Below are 22077 nucleotides of genomic sequence, written 5' to 3' on the forward strand. Positions count from 1 at the left end.
AAGGTCGCACGGCGTCAGCAGCAGGTCCAGGCAGGAGAAGGTCGCACGGCGTCAGCAGCAGGTCCAGGCAGGAGAAGGTCGCACGGCGTCAGCAGCAGGTCCAGGCAGGAGAAGGTCGCACAACGTCAGCAGCAGGTCCAGGCAGCGGAAGGTCGCACAACGTCAGCAGCAGGTCCAGGCAGCGGAAGGTCGCACGACGTCAGCAGCAAGTCCAGGCAGAGTAAGGTCGCACGGCGTCAGCAGCAGGTCCAGGCAGGGGAAGGTCGCACGGCGTCAGCAGCAGGTCCAGGCAGGGGAAGGTCGCACGGCGTCAGCAGCAGGTCCAGGCAGCGGAAGGTCGCACGGCGTCAGCAGCAGGTCCAGGCAGGGGAAGGTCGCACGGCGTCAGCAGCAGGTCCAGGCAGCGGAAGGTCGCACGACGTCAGCAGCAGGTCCAGGCAGCGGAAGGTCGCACGACGTCAGCAGCAGGTCCAGGCAGCGGAAGGTCGCACGACGTCAGCAGCAGGTCCAGGCAGCGGAAGGTCGCACGACGTCAGCAGCAGGTCCAGGCAGCGGAAGGTCGCACGGCGTCAGCAGCAGGTCCAGGCAGGGGAAGGTCGCACGGCGTCAGCAGCAGGTCCAGGCAGGGGAAGGTCGCACGGCGTCAGCAGCAGGTCCAGGCAGGGGAAGGTCGCACGGCGTCAGCAGCAGGTCCAGGCAGGGGAAGGTCGCACGGCGTCAGCAGCAGGTCCAGGCAGGGGAAGGTCGCACGGCGTCAGCAGCAGGTCCAGGCAGGGGAAGGTCGCACGGCGTCAGCAGCAGGTCCAGGCAGGGTAAGGTCGCACGGCGGCGGCAGCAGGTCCAGGCAGGGGAAGGTCGCACGGCGGCGGCAGCAGGTCCAGGCAGGGGAAGGTCGCACGGCGTCTGCAGCAGGTCCAGGCAGGGGAAGGTCGCACGGCGTCGGCAGCAGGTCCAGGCAGGGGAAGGTCGCACGGCGTCGGCAGCAGGTCCAGGCAGGGGAAGGTCGCACGGCGTCGGCAGCAGGTCCAGGCAGGGGAAGGTCGCACGGCGTCGGCAGCAGGTCCAGGCAGGGGAAGGTCGCACGGCGTCGGCAGCAGGTCCAGGCAGGGGAAGGTCGCACGGCGTCTGCAGCAGGTCCAGGCAGGGGAAGGTCGCACGGCGTCTGCAGCAGGTCCAGGCAGGGGAAGGTCGCACGGCGTCTGCAGCAGGTCCAGGCAGGGGAAGGTCGCACGGCGTCTGCAGCAGGTCCAGGCAGGGGAAGGTCGCACGGCGTCTGCAGCAGGTCCAGGCAGGGGAAGGTCGCACGGCGGCGGTGGGTTTTTCTGCCTGCTCATGCCCCTCTCCCACTCTCCGCAGGTGACACAATCAGCCTCCCGTTCTGCTCGTTCGCTCAGCTGACTTCTCTCCGCTTTGATCCCCCCAATGCGGTTGTCCATGTCGGGGGGTCCTTGTCCATAGAGCTGACGCTCCTCTCCATGATGCCGGAGCCGTTTCACCTGCAGCATCTCTCAGGATATTTCCATTACAGTCAGGACAAGAACAGCTACCGCAAAACCGTCGAGTGGCTGACCCGCCACAAACCCGCAGGGGGCACTGTGCACTTTCCGCCTGAGAGCACACTTGGGGTCCGATCCCCTCCGGCCGTCCTGGAGCTGTCAGAGATGCAGGAGAAGAGTCCGTCCGAGAGCGGCCTGGTCAGCACAGGCGTGATCTGCAGGAACGTGCACATGATACTGCGGCCGCAGGACCCCGGCTCCTCATCCCCCCTGGACAGACTATCCGGCCTCAGCCTGGACGATGGCGCCCACAACCTGAGCTGCCGCAACGTGCTCCTGCAGCCGGGGCTCAACCATGTCACCTTCCACACCCAGGTACTGCACCGGTGCAGGCAGGCCGCCAAAAAGAGGACGGATCCCTGCCCTAACCTGGCAGTTGTTCATTGGACATCCTGTACTTTCTGCCCTCCGCTGGTGGCCGTGCCCCGTATGTCCTGTACCGCCCTCCGCTGGTGGCCGTGCCCCGTATGTCCTGTACTTTCTGCCCTCCGCTGGTGGCCGTGCCCCGTATGTCCTGTACTTTCTGCCCTCCGCTGGTGGCCGTGCCCCGTATGTCCTGTACCGCCCTCCGCTGGTGGCCGTGCCCTGAATGTCCTGTACTGCCCTCTGCTGGTGGCCTTGCCCCGTATGTCCTGTACTGCCCTCTGCTGGTGGCCGTGCCCCGTATGTCCTGTACTGCCCTCTGCTGGTGGCCTTGCCCCGTATGTCCTGTACTGCCCTCTGCTGGTGGCCGTGCCCCGTATGTCCTGTACTGCCCTCTGCTGGTGGCCTTGCCCCGTATGTCCTGTACTGCCCTCTGCTGGTGGCCGTGCCCCGTATGTCCTGTACTGCCCTCTGCTGGTGGCCGTGCCCCGTATGTCCTGTACTGCCCTCTGCTGGTGGCCGTGCCCCGTATGTCCTGTACTGCCCTCTGCTGGTGGCCGTGCCCCGTATGTCCTGTACTGCCCTCCGCTGGTGGCCGTGCCCCGTATGTCCTGTACTGCCCTCTGCTGGTGGCTGTGCCCCGTATGTCCTGTACCGCCCTCTGCTGGTGGCCGTGCCCCGTATGTTCTGTACTGCCCTCTGCTGGTGGCCGTGCCCCGTATGTCCTGTACTGCCCTCTGCTGGTGGCCGTGCCCCGTATGTCCTGTACCGCCCTCCGCTGGTGGCCGTGCCCCGTATGTCCTGTACTGCCCTCTGCTGGTGGCCGTGCCCCGTATGTCCTGTACTGCCCTCCGCTGGTGGCTGTGCCCCGTATGTCCTGTACTGCCCTCCGCTGGTGGCTGTGCCCCGTATGTCCTGTACTGCCCTCCGCTGGTGGCCGTGCCCCGTATGTCCTGTACTGCCCTCTGCTGGTGGCCGTGCCCCGTATGTCCTGTACTGCCCTCCGCTGGTGGCCGTGCCCCGTATGTCCTGTACTGCCCTCCGCTGGTGGCCGTGCCCCGTATGTCCTGTACTGCCCTCTGCTGGTGGCCGTGCCCCGTATGTCCTGTACTGCCCTCCGCTGGTGGCTGTGCCCCGTATGTCCTGTACCGCCCTCTGCTGGTGGCTGTGCCCCGTATGTCCTGTACCGCCCTCTGCTGGTGGCCGTGCCCCGTATGTCCTGTACTGCCCTCTGCTGGTGGCTGTGCCCCGTATGTCCTGTACCGCCCTCTGCTGGTGGCTGTGCCCCGTATGTCCTGTACTGCCCTCTGCTGGTGGCTGTGCCCCGTATGTCCTGTACTGCCCTCTGCTGGTGGCTGTGCCCCGTATGTCCTGTACTGCCCTCTGCTGGTGGCCGTGCCCCGTATGTCCTGTACTGCCCTCCGCTGGTGGCCGTGCCCCGCATGTCCTGTACTGCCCTCTGCTGGTGGCCGTGCCCCGCATGTCCTGTACCGCCCTCTGCTGGTGGCCGTGCCCCGTATGTCCTGTACTGCCCTCTGCTGGTGGCCGTGCCCCGTATGTCCTGTACTGCCCTCCGCTGGTGGCCGTGCCCCGTATGTCCTGTACCGCCCTCCGCTGGTGGCCGTGCCCCGTATGTCCTGTACTGTCCTCTGCTGGTGGCCGTGCCCCGTATGTCCTGTACTGCCCTCCGCTGGTGGCCGTGCCCCGTATGTCCTGTACTGCCCTCCGCTGGTGGCCGTGCCCCGTATGTCCTGTACTGCCCTCCGCTGGTGGCCGTGCCCCGTATGTCCTGTACTGCCCTCCGCTGGTGGCCGTGCCCCGTATGTCCTGTACTGCCCTCCGCTGGTGGCCGTGCCCCGTATGTCCTGTACCGCCCTCTGCTGGTGGCCGTGCCCCGTATGTCCTGTACCGCCCTCTGCTGGTGGCCGTGCCCCGTATGTCCTGTACTGCCCTCCGCTGGTGGCCGTGCCCCGTATGTCCTGTACTGCCCTCCGCTGGTGGCCGTGCCCCGTATGTCCTGTACTGCCCTCCGCTGGTGGCCGTGCCCCGTATGTCCTGTACCGCCCTCCGCTGGTGGCCGTGCCCCGTATGTCCTGTACTGCCCTCCGCTGGTGGCCGTGCCCCGTATGTCCTGTACTGCCCTCTGCTGGTGGCCGTGCCCCGTATGTCCTGTACTGCCCTCTGCTGGTGGCCGTGCCCCGTATGTCCTGTACTGCCCTCCGCTTGGTGGCCGTGCCCCGTATGTCCTGTACTGCCCTCCGCTTGGTGGCCGTGCTCTGTACCCCCACCCTCCGCTGGCGGCCATGCTCTGTACCCCCACCCTCCGCTGGCGGCCATGCTTGCCTCTGTGTCCTCACTCCGGATGTCTGTGTCTCCACATTTAGGCCCAGGAGCCGGGCACATACACCCTGCGGCAGCTGGCGGCCTCCTTTGGCGCGGTGCGGCTGCTGCTCCCCCACGTCTACCCCATAGTGCAGTACGATGTTTACTCTCAGGAGCCGCAGCTGAAGGTGGAGCCGCTGAGTGGTGAGTATGATGGCTGCAGACGCCGGCGTCCTCCGGCAGGAGCAGCGCTCCCATCCTCTCCTCTGTCGCACAGATTGTCTTCTGGCTGGAGTCCCTCAGAAGTTGAAGTTTACGGTAACAACTGGACATTATTGGGTGAAGCGAGGAGACGCCCTCCAGCTGAGTAATGCCGATACCATGCCCATCATCCCGGGGGAGGGCGCCACCGCCTCAATCTACCAGAACAGCCACGGTGAGTGCAGCCACTGCCCTTCTACCCCCGCGGGTGCCATCCCCGGCTGCACAGCTGCTCTGGCCTTCCTCAGGTACTGTTCCTGGCAGCTGCTGTCTCTTGTTACAGGGGAAGTGTCGGTCGGTGCCCTCGGTGTACAGCGGTCTGATAAAGTGACCAGCATCTGCCTGCCTCTGGCCCCGCCGTACCACGTCATGGAGTTTGAGCTGGATGTGGTCTGTCTCCTCCCCGAGGCTGGACGGCTAATGAACGGAGAGATTCCTCGCAAAGGGAAGGAGCCACACAACAGCAGCGGGATCCTAGAGCAGCGGGTGCGGATCCTTCACTGCAGCAATGGCTGGGTGTGCTCTTCCTCCTCTGAGGAAGCGGGAGGAGGGGGAAAGCGTAGTCTTTTGAGGGAGCGGGAGGAGAGGTTGGGGACAGCGTCGTCCTCCTCTGAGGGAGCGGGAGGAGGGGTTGGGGACAGCGTCGTCCTCCTCTGAGGGAGCGGGAGGAGGGGTTGGGGACAGCGTCGTCGTCCTCCTGAGGGAGCGGGAGGAGGGTGGAAAGCGTAGTCTTTTGGGGGAGCGGGAGGAGGGGTTGGGGACAGCGTCGGTCTCCTCTGTAGGAGCGGGAGGAGGGGTTGGCGACAGCGTCGTCCTCCTCTGGGGAAGCGGGAGGAGGGGGAAAGCGTAGTCTTTTGGGGCAGCGGGAGGAGGGGTTGGGGACAGCGTCGTCCTCCTCTGAGGGAGCGGGAGGAGGGGTTGGGGACAGCGTCGTCCTCCTCTGAGGGAGCGGGAGGAGGGGTTGGGGACAGCGTCTTCCTCCTGAGGGAGCGGGAGGAGGGGGGAAAGCGTAGTCTTTTGGGGGAGCGGGAGGAGGGGTTGGGGACAGCGTCGGTCTCCTCTGTGGGAGCGGGAGGAGGGGTTGGCGACAGCGTCGTCCTCCTCTGGGGGAGCGGGAGGAGGGGTTGGGGACAGCGTCGGTCTCCTCTGGGGGAGCGGGAGGAGGGGTTGGGGACAGCGTCGGTCTCCTCCGGGGGAGCGGGAGGAGGGGTTGGGGACAGCGTCATCCTCCTCCTGAGGGAGCGGGAGGAGGGGTTGGGGACAGCGTCATCCTCCTCCTGAGGGAGCGGGAGGAGGGGTTGGCGACAGCGTTGTCCTCCTCCTGAGGGAGCGGGAGGAGAAGGCGGGGACAGCGTCGTCCTCCTCAGGGGGAGCGGGAGGAGGGGGGAAAGCACCCTTTACTGGGGGAAGGCGGATGTGACTGGGGGGCCTCGTCCAGGCATGTGCACGGCATTTTCGCTCTATAGCAATTTCTCTTCTCAGGTTTCGGTGGACTGCCCCTGGACCATATATTCCACTGTTATCAGCCTGACCTTCCACCTTCCTCTGAAAGCTCAGCACACGCTGCTGTCCTCCGGCACCAGGTGATGGCTCCTCTGTATGTTATTATATTGGGGGGTGACGGCTCCTCTGTGTGTTGTTATATGGGGGTGTGATGGCTCCTCTGTGTGTTATATGGGGGAGGGGGTAATGGCTCCTCTGTGTGTTGTTATATGGGGGTGTGATGGCTCCTCTGTGTGTTATATGGGGGAGGGGGTAATGGCTCCTCTGTGTGTTATTATACGGGGGTGTGACTGCTCCTCTGTGTTGTTATATGGGGGAGGTGGTGACGGCTCCTCTGTGTGTTATTATACCGGGGGCGGGGGTGTGACGGCTCCTCTGTGTTGTTATATGGGGGAGGTGGTGACGGCTCCTCTGTGTGTTATTATATGGGGGTGTGACGGCTCCTTTGTGTGATATACGGGGAAATCAGTAGAAGGGGAATATGGGTACACGCCGCGCTGTCACCACGGAATCTGTAATTAATGTGATTCCTTTATTATTCATACAGGTCGACGCATTTCAGACAGATCCGTCTCCTTCATCGAGACATCAAAGGAACAGTTACTGTTCCTTTGATGCCCTGATGTTCCTTTGATGTCCGGATGAAGGAGACAGATGTCTCTGAAACGCGTCCACCTGTACGAATAATAAAGGAATTACATTAATTACGGATTCTGGGGTGATAACGCGGCGTATACCCATATTCCCCTTCTACTGATTTCTGCGTCCAACACTTCGAGGCTGCGGCTGTTACCATCTCTACACGGCTTTAAGGGGGTTGTGACTATCGCAACCACAATAGGTGAGTGCGCCTAATGTTTTGTCTAATTCCCTACCGGGTAAGATCCTATTGCGCTTCTTTGCTGCACAGTGTTATTACCTGTTATTATACGGGGGGAGGTGACATCTCCTCTATTACATTCTTATTTCTTCAGCGCTCTATTGGGAGACCCAGACGATTGGGGTATAGCTACTGCCCTCTGGAGGCCACACAAAGCACTACATTAAAAGTGCAAGGCCCCTCCCCCTCTGGCTATACCCCCCCCGTGGTATCACGGGTTCTCCAGTTTTAGCTTTGTGTGCGAAGGAGGTCAGACATTCCATGCATAGCTCCACAGATTTTAGTCAGCAGTAGCTGCTGACTAGTTCGGATGGAAGAAAAGAGGACACATATAGTGTCCCCAGCATGCTCCCTTCTCACCCCTGGATGGTGTTGTAAGGTTGAGGTACCTATTGCTGGTACAGGGCTGGAGCCTGACATGCTGTTTTCCTTCCACATCCCCTTGGGGGCTCTGTGGAAGTGGGATCCTGCCGGCCTCTCAGCTCTGACGCCGGGCTCCATCCACAGACCCATTAGAACCTGATGGAGACGGAGCAGGAGTACGATCAGGGACAGGCCCTGCATCATACAGGTACTCTGTGTCCCCGGCAGGCACAGACACACTCCGGGCTGGCTGGGTGTTGTAGTGCGCCGGGGACCGCAACGTGGAGTTGGTGTCCCTACAGATTACTGGGGGATTGTTTGTGTTTGGGAACGCAGCGCCGACCCCCTCTGGACCGGGCGGCGCTGCTGTGACTTGTGGTGCGCCGGGGATCCGCCGTCCGCGCTTTTACGGCGGCGGCGGTTATAAATTGAGTCCCCGGCTTTTTGGGCCTAGGACGCCGGCAGCTCCGTTTCGTTCCCGCCCCCACCCTGTCATTCAGGGTAGGGGAGAGACGCTGTTCGTTAGCAGCGACGAGGGCTGGAGCCTGATTTACATGCTCCAGCCCTCTCACTTGGCACAGAGGGAAGCAGGCTTCCCGCTCTTGGCCAGGAACGCCCAGGGCCCGCCCCCCTTCCTCTCTCGAGACGCCGGCAGCCATTACATGCATGCCTGGCTGGAGGAAGGACGCAAGGCTCTGGGAGACCTGGACTAGGGGCTATCTGGCGACCACACACCCGCTTTTTAAGCGGGCGGTAAGCGATTTTTCTGTGCTGGTCCCTCTAGTGCCTCACTGTGTGTCAGTGTACTGGGTACATATATATAGATATTGTATTTCTTGCACTGTGAGGTGCGCTTCTGGCTGCATATCCCAGATCGCTCTGTGGAAGCAGCAACATGTCATCCTCAAAACGCAAGGCTGCCAAGGCTAGGGCTGTGTATACTGCGTGTGCTGCATGTGGGGCTAATCTACCAGCAGGCTCCGATGACCCCCATTGTGTGCAATGCTCCGACCCGGTGCTGCTTCGCCAGCCGGAGTCAGGAGAGGTAGTGACCCAGGCTGAGACGCTTGTAAGTTCTGCCCCGGTGACAGGGACGGACTTTGCAGTTTTTGCAGATAATATGTCTGTATCTATGGCAAAAATCCTTGAAACCTTGCAATCTATGCATGGGGCTCAGTCTCTGGGCACGGAGAGGCCTCTGTCCTCAGGTCCCCCTTACTTGGAATGTATCCAGCCCACAGGGGGGTCCCCGGCTTCACAGGCCGAGGATTATGACTCAGATGATGGCCCCAGCCACCCTAAGCGAGCTCGCTGGGAAAGACCCTCGACGTCTTCACACTGCTCAGGGTCTCAGCGCCATCAGTCTCCCTGTGATGTGTCGGATGAGAGTGATCAGGAATCCACTCCTGGAACCCCTCTCAACCTGGATACCCCGGATGGGGATGCCATGGTAAACGACCTTATCTCAGCCATCAATAGGCTGTTGGATATTTCTCCCCCAGCCCCTTCAGCAGAAGAGGCGGCTGCGGAGCAGGAGAAGTTTCGTTTCCTTTATCCCAAGCGTAAATTGAGTGCTTTGTTAGATCACTCTGACTTCAGAGAATCAATCCAGAAGCACGACGCTCACCCAGAAAGGCGTTTCTCTAAACGATCTAAAGATACGCGTTTCCCTTTCCCCCCTGAGGTGGTCAAGCGCTGGACACAGTGTCCAAAGGTAGACCCCCCGATTTCCAAACTTGCAGCTAGATCCATAGTTGCAGTGGAGGATGGCGCTTCACTTAAAGATGCCAATGACAGACAGATGGACCTTTGGTTAAAATCTGTCTATGAAGCTATCGGCGCGTCGTTTGCTCCGGCATTCGCAGCCGTATGGGCACTCCAGGCTATTTCAGCTGGCTTAGCAAAAGTGGATGCTATCATGCATCCAGCAGTGCCGCAAGTGGCGCACCTTACCACGCAGATGTCGGCGTTTGCGTCTTACGCTATCAATGCGGTCCTAGAATCTACCAGTCGCACCTCAATGGCGTCCGCCAATTCGGTAGTTTTGCGCAGAGCCTTGTGGTTAAAGGACTGGAAAGCAGATGCTGGTTCCAAAAAATGTTTAACCAGTTTGCCTTTGTCTAGAGATAGACTGTTTGGCGAGCCATTGGCTGACATCATTAAGCAGTCCAAGGGTAAAGACTCCTCTTTACCACAACCCAGAACATCCAAACCTCAGCAGAAAAAGTGGCAGCAGAGGTTTCAGTCCTTTCGAGGTTCGGGCAAGACACCGTTTACCTCGTCCAAAGGGACTCAGAGGACGCAAAGAAACTCAGATTCGTGGCGGACTCACACACGCCCCAAGAAAGCAAATGGAGGTACCGCTTCCAAAGCGGCTACCTCATGACTTCCAGCCCCCCCCCCTCCGCATCGCCGGTCGGGGGCAGGCTCTCCCGCTTTTCCGGCATTTGGATGTCACAGGTCAAAGACCGGTGGGTGACGGACATTTTGTCTCGCGGGTACAGAATCGAGTTCAATTCTCGTCCTCCAGCTCGGTTCTACAGAACCTCCCCACGTCCAGACCGAGCAGATGCTCTGCTGCAGGCGGTGGGCTCCCTAAGAGCGGAAGGAGTGATTATCCCAGTCCCTCCTCAGGAACAAGGGCAAGGATTTTACTCCAATCTCTTTGTGGTTCCAAAAAAGGACGGCTCGTTCCGTCCTGTTCTGGACCTAAAACGGCTCAACAAACATGTGCACGCCAGGAGGTTCCGGATGGAAACCCTCCGCTCTGTCATTGCCTCAATGTCCAGAGGAGACTTCCTTGCCTCAATAGACATCAAAGATGCTTATCTCCACGTGCCAATTGCTACAGAACATCAACGTTTTCTACGTTTTGTGATAGGAGACGACCATTTTCAGTTCGTAGCTCTTCCATTTGGTCTGGCGACAGCCCCACGGGTCTTCACCAAGGTCATGGCGGCGGTGGTAGCAGTTTTGCATTCTCAGGGACACTCGGTGATCCCTTACCTAGACGACTTATTGGTCAAAGCTCCCTCTCAGGAGGCATGTCAGCACAGCCTGAATGCTACGCTGGAGACTCTACAGTCTTTCGGATGGATCATCAACTTTCCAAAGTCGATCCTATCACCGACTCAGTCACTAACGTATCTTGGCATGGAGTTTCATACTCTAGCAGCGATAGTGAAGCTTCCGCTGGACAAGCAGCGGTCACTACAGACAGGGGTGCAATCTCTTCTGCAGGGCCAGTTGCATCCCTTGCGGCGCCTCATGCATTTCCTAGGGAAGATGGTGGCAGCCATGGAAGCAGTTCCCTTTGCGCAGTTTCATCTGCGCCCACTTCAATGGGACATTCTCCGCCAATGGGACGGGAAGTCAACGTCCCTGGACAGGAAAGTCTCGCTTTCCCAGACGGCCAAAGACTCTCTACAATGGTGGCTCCTTCCCACCTCATTGTCTCAGGGAAGATCCTTCCTGCCCCCATCCTGGGCAGTAGTCACGACAGATGCGAGTCTGTCAGGGTGGGGAGCAGTATTTCTCCACCACAGGGCTCAGGGGACGTGGACTCCGCAGGAGTCCACCCTTCAGATCAATGTTCTGGAGATCAGAGCAGTGTATCTTGCTCTACTGGCCTTCCAACAGTGGCTGGAAGGAAAGCAGATCCGAATCCAATCGGACAACTCCACAGCGGTGGCATACATCAACCACCAAGGAGGGACGCGCAGTCGGCAAGCCTTCCAAGAAGTCCGGCGCATTCTAATGTGGGTGGAGGACAGAGCATCCACCATATCCGCGGTTCACATTCCAGGCGTAGAAAACTGGGAAGCAGACTTCCTCAGTCGCCAGGGCATGGACGCAGGGGAATGGTCCCTTCACCCGGACGTGTTTCAGGAAATCTGTCGCCGCTGGGGAGTGCCGGACGTCGATCTAATGGCGTCTCGGCACAACAACAAGGTCCCGGCATTCATGGCGAGGTCGCGCGATCAAAGAGCTCTGGCGGCAGACGCCTTGGTTCAAGATTGGTCGCAGTTTCAGCTCCCATACGTGTTTCCGCCTCTGGCGCTCTTGCCCAGAGTGCTACGCAAGATCAGATCCGAGTGCAGCCGCGTCATACTCGTCGCTCCAGACTGGCCGAGGAGGTCGTGGTATCCGGATCTGTGGCATCTCACGATCGGTCGACCGTGGTCACTGCCAGACCGACCAGACTTACTGTCCCAAGGGCCGTTTTTCCATCAGAATTCTGCGGCCCTGAACCTGACTGTGTGGCCATTGAGTCCTGGATCCTAGCATCTGCTGGATTATCTCAGGAGGTCGTTGCCACAATGAGACAAGCTAGAAAGTCGAATTCGGCTAAGATCTACCACAGAACGTGGAAGATTTTCTTGTCCTGGTGCTCTGCTCAGGGAGTGTCTCCCTGGCCATTTGCATTGCCCAAGTTTCTTTCCTTTCTGCAATCGGGGTTAGAAAAGGGCTTGTCGCTCAGCTCCCTTAAAGGGCAAGTTTCGGCACTATCCGTGTTTTTCAGAAGCGTCTAGCACGTCTTCCTAAGGTGCGCACGTTCCTGCAGGGGGTCTGTCATATTGTGCCCCCGTACAAGCGACCGTTAGATCCATGGGATCTGAACAGGGTACTAGTTGCTCTCCAGAAGCCGCCCTTCGAGCCTCTGAAGGAAGTTTCCTTTTCTCGGCTGTCGCAGAAAGTGGCGTTTCTTGTTGCGATCACATCGCTTCGGCGAGTGTCTGAGCTGGCAGCTCTGTCATCTAAGGCTCCCTTCCTGGTGTTCCACCAGGACAAGGTTGTGCTGCGCCCCATTCCGGAGTTTCTTCCTAAGGTCGTATCCTCTTTTCATCTTAATCAGGATATTTCCTTGCCTTCTTTTTGCCCTCATCCGGTTCACCGGTATGAAAAGGCCTTACGTTTGCTAGATCTGGTGAGAGCACTCAGAATCTACATTTCCCGCACGGCGCCCATACGCCGTGCCGATGCACTTTTCGTCCTTGTCGCTGGTCCGCGCAAGGGGTTGCAGGCTTCTAAAGCCACCCTGGCTCGATGGATCAAAGAACCAATTCTAGAGGCCTACCGTTCTGCGGGGCTTCCGGTTCCTTCAGGGCTAAAAGCCCACTCCACCAGAGCCGTGGGTGCGTCCTGGGCATTACGCCACCAGGCTTCGGCTCAACAGGTGTGCCAGGCAGCTACCTGGTCCAGTCTGCACACTTTCACCAAGCATTATCAGGTGCATACCTATGCTTCGGCGGATGCCAGCTTAGGTAGAAGAGTCCTGCAGGCGGCAGTGACACCCCCGTAGGGGAGGGCTGTTTTGCAGCTCTAACATGAGGTATTTATTTACCCACCCAGGGACAGCTTTTGGACGTCCCAATCGTCTGGGTCTCCCAATAGAGCGCTGAAGAAGAAGGGAATTTTGTTACTTACCGTAAATTCCTTTTCTTCTAGCTCTTATTGGGAGACCCAGCACCCGCCCTGTTGTCCTTCGGGATGTTTTTTTGTTGTTTGCGGGTACACATGTTGTTCATGTTGAACGGTTTTTCAGTTCTCCGATGTTATTCGGAGTTAATTTGTTTAAACCAGTTATTGGCTTCCTCCTTCTTGCTTTGGCACTAAAACTGGAGAACCCGTGATACCACGGGGGGGGTATAGCCAGAGGGGGAGGGGCCTTGCACTTTTAATGTAGTGCTTTGTGTGGCCTCCAGAGGGCAGTAGCTATACCCCAATCGTCTGGGTCTCCCAATAAGAGCTAGAAGAAAAGGAATTTACGGTAAGTAACAAAATTCCCTTCTTTCTCTTCACAGGAAGTACATCCAGGTCTGTCTGGAAAACACGTGTGACTTTAATTTCCAGTTGTCTGATAGTTGCCTCCGCTCCACCCAAGACCTGCAGTTCCACCCGCTCCACACAGTGGAGAGACAGGTGCGTTCTCAGCATGTTTTCTGTTTACCCTTGCTCTCACTGTGCTCTCTTGCTCTCGCTGTGCTCTCTTGCTCTCGCTGTGCTCTCTTGCTCTCGCTGTGCTCTCTTGCTCTCGCTGTGCTCTCTTGCTCTCGCTCTGCTCTCTCGCTCTCGCTCTGCTCTCTCGCTCTCGCTCTGCTCTCTCGCTCTGCTCTCTCGCTCTCGCTCTGCTCTCTCGCTCTCGCTCTGCTCTCTCGCTCTCGCTCTGCTCTCTCGCTCTCGCTCTGCTCTCTCGCTCTCGCTCTGCTCTCTCGCTCTCGCTCTGCTCTCTCGCTCTCGCTCTGCTCTCTCGCTCTCGCTCTGCTCTCTCGCTCTCGCTCTGCTCTCTCGCTGTGCTCTCTCGCTGTGCTCTCTCGCTCTGCTCTCTCGCTCTCGCTCTGCTCTCTCGCTCTGCTCTCTCGCTCTGCTCTCTCGCTCTGCTCTCTCGCTCTGCTCGCTCTCGCTCTGCTCTCTCGCTCTCGCTCTGCTCTCTCGCTCTCGCTCTGCTCTCTCGCTCTCGCTCTGCTCTCTCGCTCTCGCTCTGCTCTCTCGCTCTCGCTCTGCTCTCTCGCTCTGCTCTCTCGCTCTGCTCTCTCGCTCGCTCTCGCTCTGCCGCTCTCGCTCTCGCTCTGCTCTCTCGCTCTCGCTCTGCTCTCTCTCGCTCTGCGCTCTCGCTCTGCGCTCTCGCTCTCGCTGTGCTCTCTCGCTGTGCTCTCTCGCTCTCGCTGTGCTCTCTCGCTCTCGCTGTGCTCTCTCGCTCTCGCTGTGCTCTCTCGCTCTCGCTGTGCTCTCTCGCTCTCGCTGTGCTCTCTCGCTCTCGCTGTGCTCTCTCGCTGTGCTCTCTCGCTGTGCTCTCTCGCTGTGCTCTCTCGCTGTGCTCTCTCGCTCTCGCTGTGCTCTCTCGCTCTGCTCTCTCGCTCTCGCTCTGCTCTCTCGCTCTCGCTCTGCTCTCTCGCTCTCGCTCTGCTCTCTCGCTCTCGCTCTGCTCTCTCGCTCTCGCTCTGCTCTCTCGCTCTCGCTCTGCTCTCTCGCTCTCGCTCTGCTCTCTCGCTCTCGCTCTGCTCTCTCGCTCTCGCTGTGCTCTCTCGCTGTGCTCTCTCGCTGTGCTCTCTCGCTGTGCTCTCTCGCTGTGCTCTCTCGCTGTGCTCTCTCGCTCTGCTCGCTCTCGCTCTGCCGCTCTCGCTCTGCTCTCTCGCTCTGCTCTCTCGCTCTCGCTCTGCTCTCTCGCTCTCGCTCTGCTCTCTCGCTCTCGCTCTGCGCTCTCGCTCTCGCTCTGCTCTCTCGCTCTCGCTCTGCTCTCTCGCTCTCGCTCTGCTCTCTCGCTCTCGCTCTGCTCTCTCGCTCTCGCTCTGCTCTCTCGCTGTGCTCTCTCGCTCTCGCTCTGCTCTCTCGCTCTCGCTCTGCTCTCTCGCTCTCGCTCTGCTCTCTCGCTCTCGCTTTGCGCTCTCGCTCTCGCTCTGCTCTCTCGCTCTCGCTCTGCTCTCTCGCTCTCGCTCTGCTCTCTCGCTCTGCTCTCTCGCTCTGCTCTCTCGCTCTCGCTCTGCTCTCTCGCTCTCGCTCTGCTCTCTCGCTCTCGCTCTGCTCTCTCGCTCTCGCTCTGCTCTCTCTCGCTCTGCTCGCTCTCGCTCTCGCTCTGCTCGCTCTCGCTCTCGCTCTGCTCTCTCTCACTCTCGCTGTGCTCTCTCTCGCTCTGCTCTCTCTCGCTCTGCTCTCTCTCGCTCTGCTCTCTCTCGCTCTGCTCTCTCTCGCTCTGCTCTCGCTCCGCTCTCTCTCGCTCTGCTCTCTCTCGCTCTCGCTCTCGCTCTGCTCGCTCTCGCTCTCGCTCTGCTCGCTCTCGCTCTCGCTCTGCTCTCTCTCGCTCTCGCTCTGCTCTCTCTCGCTCTCGCTCTGCTCTCTCTCGCTCTCGCTCTGCTCTCTCTCGCTCTCGCTCTGCTCTCTCTCGCTCTCGCTCTGCTCTCTCTCGCTCTGCTCTCTCTCGCTCTCGCTGTGCTCTCTCGCTGTGCTCTCTCGCGCTCTCGCTGTGCTCTCTCGCTGTGCTCTCTCGCTCTCTCGCTGTGCTCTCTCGCTCTCGCTGTGGTCTCTCGCTCTCGCTGTGGTCTCTCGCTCTCGCTGTGGTCTCTCGCTGTGCTCTCTCGCTGTGCTCTCTCGCTCTCGCTGTGCTCTCTCGCTGTGCTCTCTCGCTGTGCTCTCTCGCTCTCGCTGTGCTCTCTCGCTGTGCTCTCTCGCTCTCGCTGTGCTCTCTCGCTCTCGCTGTGCTCTCTCGCTCTCGCTGTGCTCTCTCGCTCTCGCTGTGCTCTCTCGCTCTCGCTGTGCTCTCTCGCTCTCGCTGTGCTCTCTCGCTCTCGCTGTGCTCTCTCGCTCTCGCTGTGCTCTCTCGCTCTCGCTGTGCTCTCTCGCTCTCGCTGTGCTCTCTCGCTCTCGCTGTGCTCTCTCGCTCTCGCTGTGCTCTCTCGCTCTCGCTGTGCTCTCTCGCTCTCGCTGTGCTCTCTCGCTCTCGCTGTGCTCTCTCGCTCTCGCTGTGCTCTCTCGCTCTCGCTGTGCTCTCTCGCTCTCGCTGTGCTCTCTCGCTCTCGCTGTGCTCTGCTCGCTCTGCTCGCTCTCGCTCTGCTCGCTCTCGCTCTCGCTCTGCTCTCTCGCTCTCGCTCTGCTCTCTCGCTCTGCTCTCTCGCTCTGCTCTCTCGCTCTGCTCTCTCGCTCTGCTCTCTCGCTCTCGCTCTGCGCTCTCGCTCTGCTCTCTCTCGCTCTGCGCTCTCGCTCTGCTCTCTCTCGCTCTGCTCTCTCGCTCTGCTCTCTCGCTCTGCTCTCTCGCTCTCGCTCTGCTCGCTCTCGCTCTGCTCTCTCTCGCTCTGCTCTCTCGCTCTCGCTCTGCTCTCTCTCGCTCTCGCTCTGCTCGCTCTCTGCTCGCTCTCGCTCTCGCTGTGCTCTCTCGCTGTGCTCTCTCGCTCTCGCTGTGCTCTCGCTCTCGCTGTGCTCTCTCGCTCTCGCTGTGCTCTCGCTCTCGCTGTGCTCTCTCGCTCTCGCTGTGCTCTCTCGCTCTCGCTGTGCTCTCTCGCTGTGCGCTCTCGCTGTGCGCTCTCGCTGTGCTCTCTCCTCCTTCGTGACCCTTCTATTCTTCCTCTCCTCGCCACCCCCTTCCTCTCCTCCCCCCCGCCCGTTTACCGCCCTCTTGGTGGCTGATCCTCTGTGGCTTTTCCCGCAGGATCTCCAGAGTCAGCAGTGTCTGTTCTTCGTGTGGGAGGTGACGTGGCGCCAAGCTCTGTCCTCATCTGTCCCGTGCAGCTTTTCGGTCGGCTTCTTTCCGTTGCCTCCTGCAGAGTCCTCAGACAACCTCCACCCCTTCACCTACTTCTTCCACCTGGAGCACTTCTATGTGAGTGGCCTGGAGCAGTGGGTGCTGTGTACACACAGCGTGGGGTTCTGGCCCAGAGAGGCGGGTGTTGTGTACACACAGCGTGGGGTTCTGGCCCAGAGAGGCGGGTGTTGTGTATATAGCGTGGGGTTCTGGCCCAGAGAGGAGGGTGTTGTGTATATAGTGTGGGGTTCTGGCCCGGAGAGGCGGGTGTTGTGCACATGTAGCACCCACGGGGCAAGGTGTTAATTTTACTCGTCACCAGGCTTGGTGATGTCGGGTCTGGGGATGTCACAGGTGGCCCTTGCCCGGTTTCATGGCCCCGAGGTGTACAATAAAAGGAGGTGGGGGGGGGGGGATAGTGATGGTGGAAATGATTTGTCTCGTGACGCCATCTGCGGTACGCGGCCAGGGAATTAGCCGCCGCCGCTGCTGCTGTCGCTGTCCTCCGGGGCGGACGGTTGTAGCAGCTAAGATGTTTCTGCTCCCCACAGGTGGAGCGGGTCCCGGGGAGGATGACGAGGGGAGTAGTAATGGCTGGCGCCGAAGCGTGGGGCGACGGCGCTGGCAAGGACAGGTGGACACAGTCTCTGCGGTTTTCAGGTTTATTTACTCACAGTTACAGTTCGCCCGGGAGATACCGATCACCGCCGTGCTGGGCCCTAGCCAATCAAGAGCAATTCGAGGTCACTGCCGGTGTTCCCACTGTGAGTCCTTTCTGGTCAGGGTTCCTCGAATCCCGGTGTAGGTGGAATGTGGAACAGGCGGCGGGTGTTTCCTGCACTCTCCGCAGACCCTGGAATCCCCGGTAGCTGTAGAGAACCCGGGCTGAGCTGTAGGCTCCAAGCCGCGGGTCCTATGGTGCTCCCAGAGCTGGAGGTAGAAGAAGATTGGACCAATGTCTCAGGTGTGTCTCTCATCCCAAGCTGTGCCCGGGGCTAACTGACTATGTATGAAGATGCTCCTTTCCTTTTTCCCAAGTGGTGCCCCCAGGTGATTGTCCTAGTGACCGGGAAAGTCCCATGCTTCGTGATGGCCATCCCCCCCAGTGGGAAGGTACCGAACTGTTTGTGAATGTCTAACACCAGCGATTAACCTCTCCTTACCTGGTATGAGTACTACATCTTAAGGGAGATGCAGTACCCTGTGGCGACTGAAGCCTCAGGGGCACCACACACATAGTGTGAGGGTCTGGCCCGGAGAGGCGTGTATTGTGTACACAGCGTGGGTTTCTGGCCTGGAGAGGCGGGTGTTGTGTACACAGTGTGGGGTCCTGGACCGGAGCGGCAGGTGTTGTGTATATAGTGTGGGCTTCTGGGAGATCTGTAACCACAGGAGGGATCACGCTCTCTGCCCTTGACCCATCCCCAGTTTCCCTATCTGTTCAGCGAGTGTCTGAGAGACCCCAGTGTGTGGATCCTGGGGCGGCCATGCTGGGAGGGGGCACATACTTCCTGGCTGTAACACTCAATCTTCTCCCCAGCAGACCCTGTACACTGTGCGTGCAGAAATCTCCCCCCAAGCAGAGGCAGACTTCTGTAAGATGGGGTCCCTGTGTTCCCTGGAGGTTTGTATCACCCGACTGTGTGACCCTGTGGAGTCCGACAAGGAGGAGACGCTGACGGACTGCGAGGGGTACACCAGCACTCAGCTCTTCTACCAGGGTAAGGATGGTGTCTGGGGTCCCAGCAGTGGGGGGCTTCATGGGTTCAGGCCGTGTTCATTGTTTGGGGGTCCTGTATTAAGGACAGTGAGTGGTATCAGGATTCACAAAGGCGTTTGTGTGGAGGGAGAGCGCATGAAGATTGTATTAGGGTGGGGAGGGGATTGTCCCCTGAGGGGAATAGCAGGGAATCCTCTGAGGTCCTTGCAGTGAGGGGGTCTGGATCTTTCTTGGGTCCTGCAGTGTAGGGAGATCCTCTGAGGTCCCTGCTGTTGGGGCGGTGTAGGGATCTTCAGGATATCCTGCGGGGGGTGGCGGGGTGCATGAGGAGGGGGGGAGACATCCTCTGATGCCTCTGCAGTGGCAGGGGTCTGCATCTTTTGGGGATCCTGTTTTGGTGGTCTGCATCTTTTGGGCATTCTGCAGGGGCGGGGTCTGGAGGGTTTGGGCATTCTGCAGGGGCGGGGGTCCTTGCTGGGGCTTCTGTATTAATAACGCTTGTGTTTTGCAGTGGTTGACGGTGGAAGTAACTGGGCGGTGTGCGGGAGGAGCTCTGGCGTGGTCCTGATGCCGGTGAAGCATGGTGCGTGCCATACGGTTCGGATGGAGGTGATGCCCCTCTTTGCTGGATACCTGCCCTACCCCGATGTGCAGCTGTTCCGGTACCTGCCCCATCACTCGCACTCACAGCAGGTGGATGCCGGTGAGTTGTCCTTACTGTCATCCTATCGTTCTGTGCAGTGCGGTGGTAGATGCTCGGCCTGGACGAGGAGACTTGTTGGGGCTTCCTCTCCTCGGGCGCTGCTGTAACACAGCACTTCGCAGCATTTACTGAATGCAGCTCTGAAGGTTGGGACACTGCACGTGGCTCCTGCCCAGGGATTTCCTGCTCTTGTCCGCTTTTGATTAATGGTCTGATCTTCTGTTTCTGCAGACAGCTGGATCGAGAATGACTCTGTGTCTATGGAGGACCCGTGTGAAGCCCCTAGTGGGCGATCTCAGAGCACGTCCCTATCTCCAGGCCCCCTGAGTGGCACGGCAGAACAGAAAGGACTTCCAATGCCGCGTCTGCAGCCATTCCACGCTGGGCAAGTCAGTAACAGCAGCGCGGGGCAGCAAATCCTAGTTATACCAAGTATGGACGACCATGTGCTGGAAGTCAGCGTCACATGACACCGCGCCCCACGCGGAGGCCGATGGCGTGTTCTATATGTACAGCTGGGGGTGGGCCGGGACTGAGGCTCGGGGTCACTTTCCATGATGCCTGGATGAATTGGAAGCTCTGGATGATCATAGTGCAATATTGTGTTACTCTGCAGCCAGGACGCCCGCGGGGCACCATAGACGATGCTGGGTGTATATGGGGGATGGGACACACTAAGGTCATGCTCAGCCCACTCTGATATTGCATGTTCTATTTGCTGCATTTTCATCAGCAGTGACCTCTAGGACCTCGGTGTGTGGCAGGGGTCTGGGTGCAGAGGCTGGAGCGCAGCATGGAACGTAGCATCAGTCACCATCCATTTATCAAGATGGTGTACGCTGGCCCAATCCTTCAGAGCTCGTCAGTGTCTGCTCAGTGCCAAGAGCCTGTCCTCATGTCCTGATCATCGTGTGACCCCATGTTCTGAGAATCCTGATAGGTGACCCATGACGAGGTGTCCTAGAACCAGGACCCTTCACCTCTAGTCAGTGTAACGTCCATATTCTCATCCATACCTAATGTTATGTCATGGGTCCTTGGCCATTACCCATGTTGCATCGGGCCAATCCAGTCATTGGCCACTGTGAGGTCCATTATTGTAGCTCAGGTTTTATCAGTCCGATCCAGTCATTGGCCGGGGCCAGGTCCTTAACCATAGTTCATGTTATATCTTTGGCCAGTGTTGGGTCATTGGCCATAGCCCTTGTTTTATCTGCTTGTTCCAGTCACTGGTTGGGGACAGCTGTTTGGCCGCAGCTTTGGTTGTATTGTCCCGCTTTAGTCTTTGGCAGGATCTGGTTATTGGCCATAGTTCATGTTACATCGACCTGCTTTAGTAGTAGTTTATGCCAGGTCTTTGGCCACAGCGATGGTTGTATCTGGCCAATCGAGTTGTGGCCAGTGCCTGGCTTTTGGCCATAGTTCTGGTTGCATTTATCCGCTCCAGTCGTTGGCCGGTGCCCAGTCCTTGGCTTTAGTTCTGGTTGCTTCACTCATTGGCAGGGTCCAGGTCCTTGGCCATAGCTCTAGTTGTATCTGCCTGCTCCAGTCATTGGTTGGTGCCAGGTCCTTGGCTATAGCCATGGTTGTATTGGCCCTCTCCAGTCATTGGTGGGGGCTGGCTCCTTGGCTATAGCTCTGGTTTTGTCAACCCGTTCCAATCGTTGCTTGGTGTCAGGTCCTTGGCCATAGCTCGGTTTGTATTGGCCCACTCCAATCAGTGGGAGCTGGCTCCTTGGTCATAGGTCTGCTTGCATAAGCCTGCTCCAGTCATTAGTTGATGTCAGTTCCTTGGACATAGGTCTTGTTGTATCTGCCCACTCCAGTCATTGGCCATGCCTGTAGCTCATGTTACATTGGCCCGCTCCAGTCGTTGACGGGGCCAGGTCCTTGGCAATAGCTTTGGTTGCATACGCCCACTCCAGTCATAGGCCGTGATCTATGTTTTGTAGCTGCTGTTACATTGACTAACTCCAGTTGTTGGTTGGGGCCGGCTCCCTGGCCATAGCTCTGGTTGTATTTTACCACTCCAGTCATTGGTCATGGCTGGGTCCATGTGTTGTAGCTCATGTTACATTGGCCTGCACCAGCCGTTTGTTGGGGCTAGCTCTTTGGCAATAGATCTTGTTGTATTGGCCCACTGCAATAGTTGGCCGTGGCTGGATCAAGGTGTTGTAGCTCATGTTACATTGACCCGCTCCAGTCGTTGACGGGGGCCAAGATCTTGGCCATAGCTTTGGTTGTATAGGCTCGCTCTTGTCATTGGCCATGTCCATGTTTTGTAGCTCATATCACATCGGCTAGCTCCAGTCCCTGGTTGGGGCTGGCTCCCTGGCCAAAGATCTTGTTGTATTGACCCAGTCTAGTCATTGGTCATGGATGGGTCCATGTGTTGTAGCTCATGTTACATTGGCCTGCTGTAGTAGTTTGTTGGGGCTAGCTCTTTGGCCATAGATCTTCTTGTATTGGCCCACTCCAACAGTTGGCCGTGGCTGGATCCATGTTTGTAGCTCATGTTACATTGGCCCGCTCCAGTCGTTGGTTGGGGCCGGCTCCCTGGCCATAGCTCTGGTTGTATTGGCCCACTCCAGTCGTTGGCCGTGAATGGATCCATGTTTGTAGGTCATGTTACATTGGCCTGCTCCATTCGTTGGCCAGTTACAGGTCGACCTCATATGCTCCGGCCTCTGCACTACACACTACTCATCCTTTCCTGGGATCTTCCTTGCTGCTATAGAGAAGTCTGCTGGTCCCAGCCTATAATAAACGCCTCCACCAGGCGGTGGTCCGTACAGCACTTCATTTCTCGTGGCTGCTGGGGCCATCGTGGTGGGGGCTTGTCTTGTAGACGTTGCTGTATTACGGGATTTTAAGGTAACAGCGTTATTTATTTTTTGGTATATTATACCTCTAAGATAAGGTGGAAGCTTGTATTGAGTCCCCAGAAATACATGTGTTTTACCACAGTGCCTTGTGTTCATTGCTGCTGATATCCATGTCCCGTGGTCTGAGGCCTCGAGCCGGCCCTCAGTCTGCTCCACATCTGCCCACTCACCACCGTGTGGAAATCTATAGGGCTGAGTGCAGAAGATCGTCCTCACCTTGTGGCGGCGGCCACTGCACAAAACTATCCAGCACAGACGCCTGGAAGGACCACAAGCAACGAGGCGGATA

The 22077-nt window shown here is 58.7% G+C and overlaps 1 protein-coding gene across 3 annotated transcripts in view; it reads left to right on the forward strand.

The window, feature by feature from the left end:
• Positions 1-21869, forward strand: part of TRAPPC10 (trafficking protein particle complex subunit 10) — a 55984-nt gene extending 34115 nt beyond the window's left edge. For 2 of the 3 annotated variants that reach the window (XM_075334822.1, XM_075334824.1), the window contains 10 exons: positions 1357-1871; positions 4304-4445; positions 4519-4677; positions 4786-4988; positions 5985-6085; positions 13053-13170; positions 16388-16558; positions 18021-18201; positions 18712-18903; positions 19135-21869. In XM_075334822.1, the coding sequence (XP_075190937.1) occupies positions 1357-1871; positions 4304-4445; positions 4519-4677; positions 4786-4988; positions 5985-6085; positions 13053-13170; positions 16388-16558; positions 18021-18201; positions 18712-18903; positions 19135-19373 (2021 nt within the window). In that variant the 3' untranslated portion in view covers positions 19374-21869. The remainder of the gene's footprint in view (positions 1-1356; positions 1872-4303; positions 4446-4518; positions 4678-4785; positions 4989-5984; positions 6086-13052; positions 13171-16387; positions 16559-18020; positions 18202-18711; positions 18904-19134) is intronic. The other variant, XM_075334823.1, reaches the window with a different exon arrangement.
• The last annotated feature ends 208 nt before the right edge of the window (positions 21870-22077 follow it).

The sequence above is a fragment of the Anomaloglossus baeobatrachus genome, chromosome 2 (genome assembly GCF_048569485.1).
Source record: "Anomaloglossus baeobatrachus isolate aAnoBae1 chromosome 2, aAnoBae1.hap1, whole genome shotgun sequence".
Lineage (NCBI taxonomy): Eukaryota > Metazoa > Chordata > Amphibia > Anura > Aromobatidae > Anomaloglossus > Anomaloglossus baeobatrachus.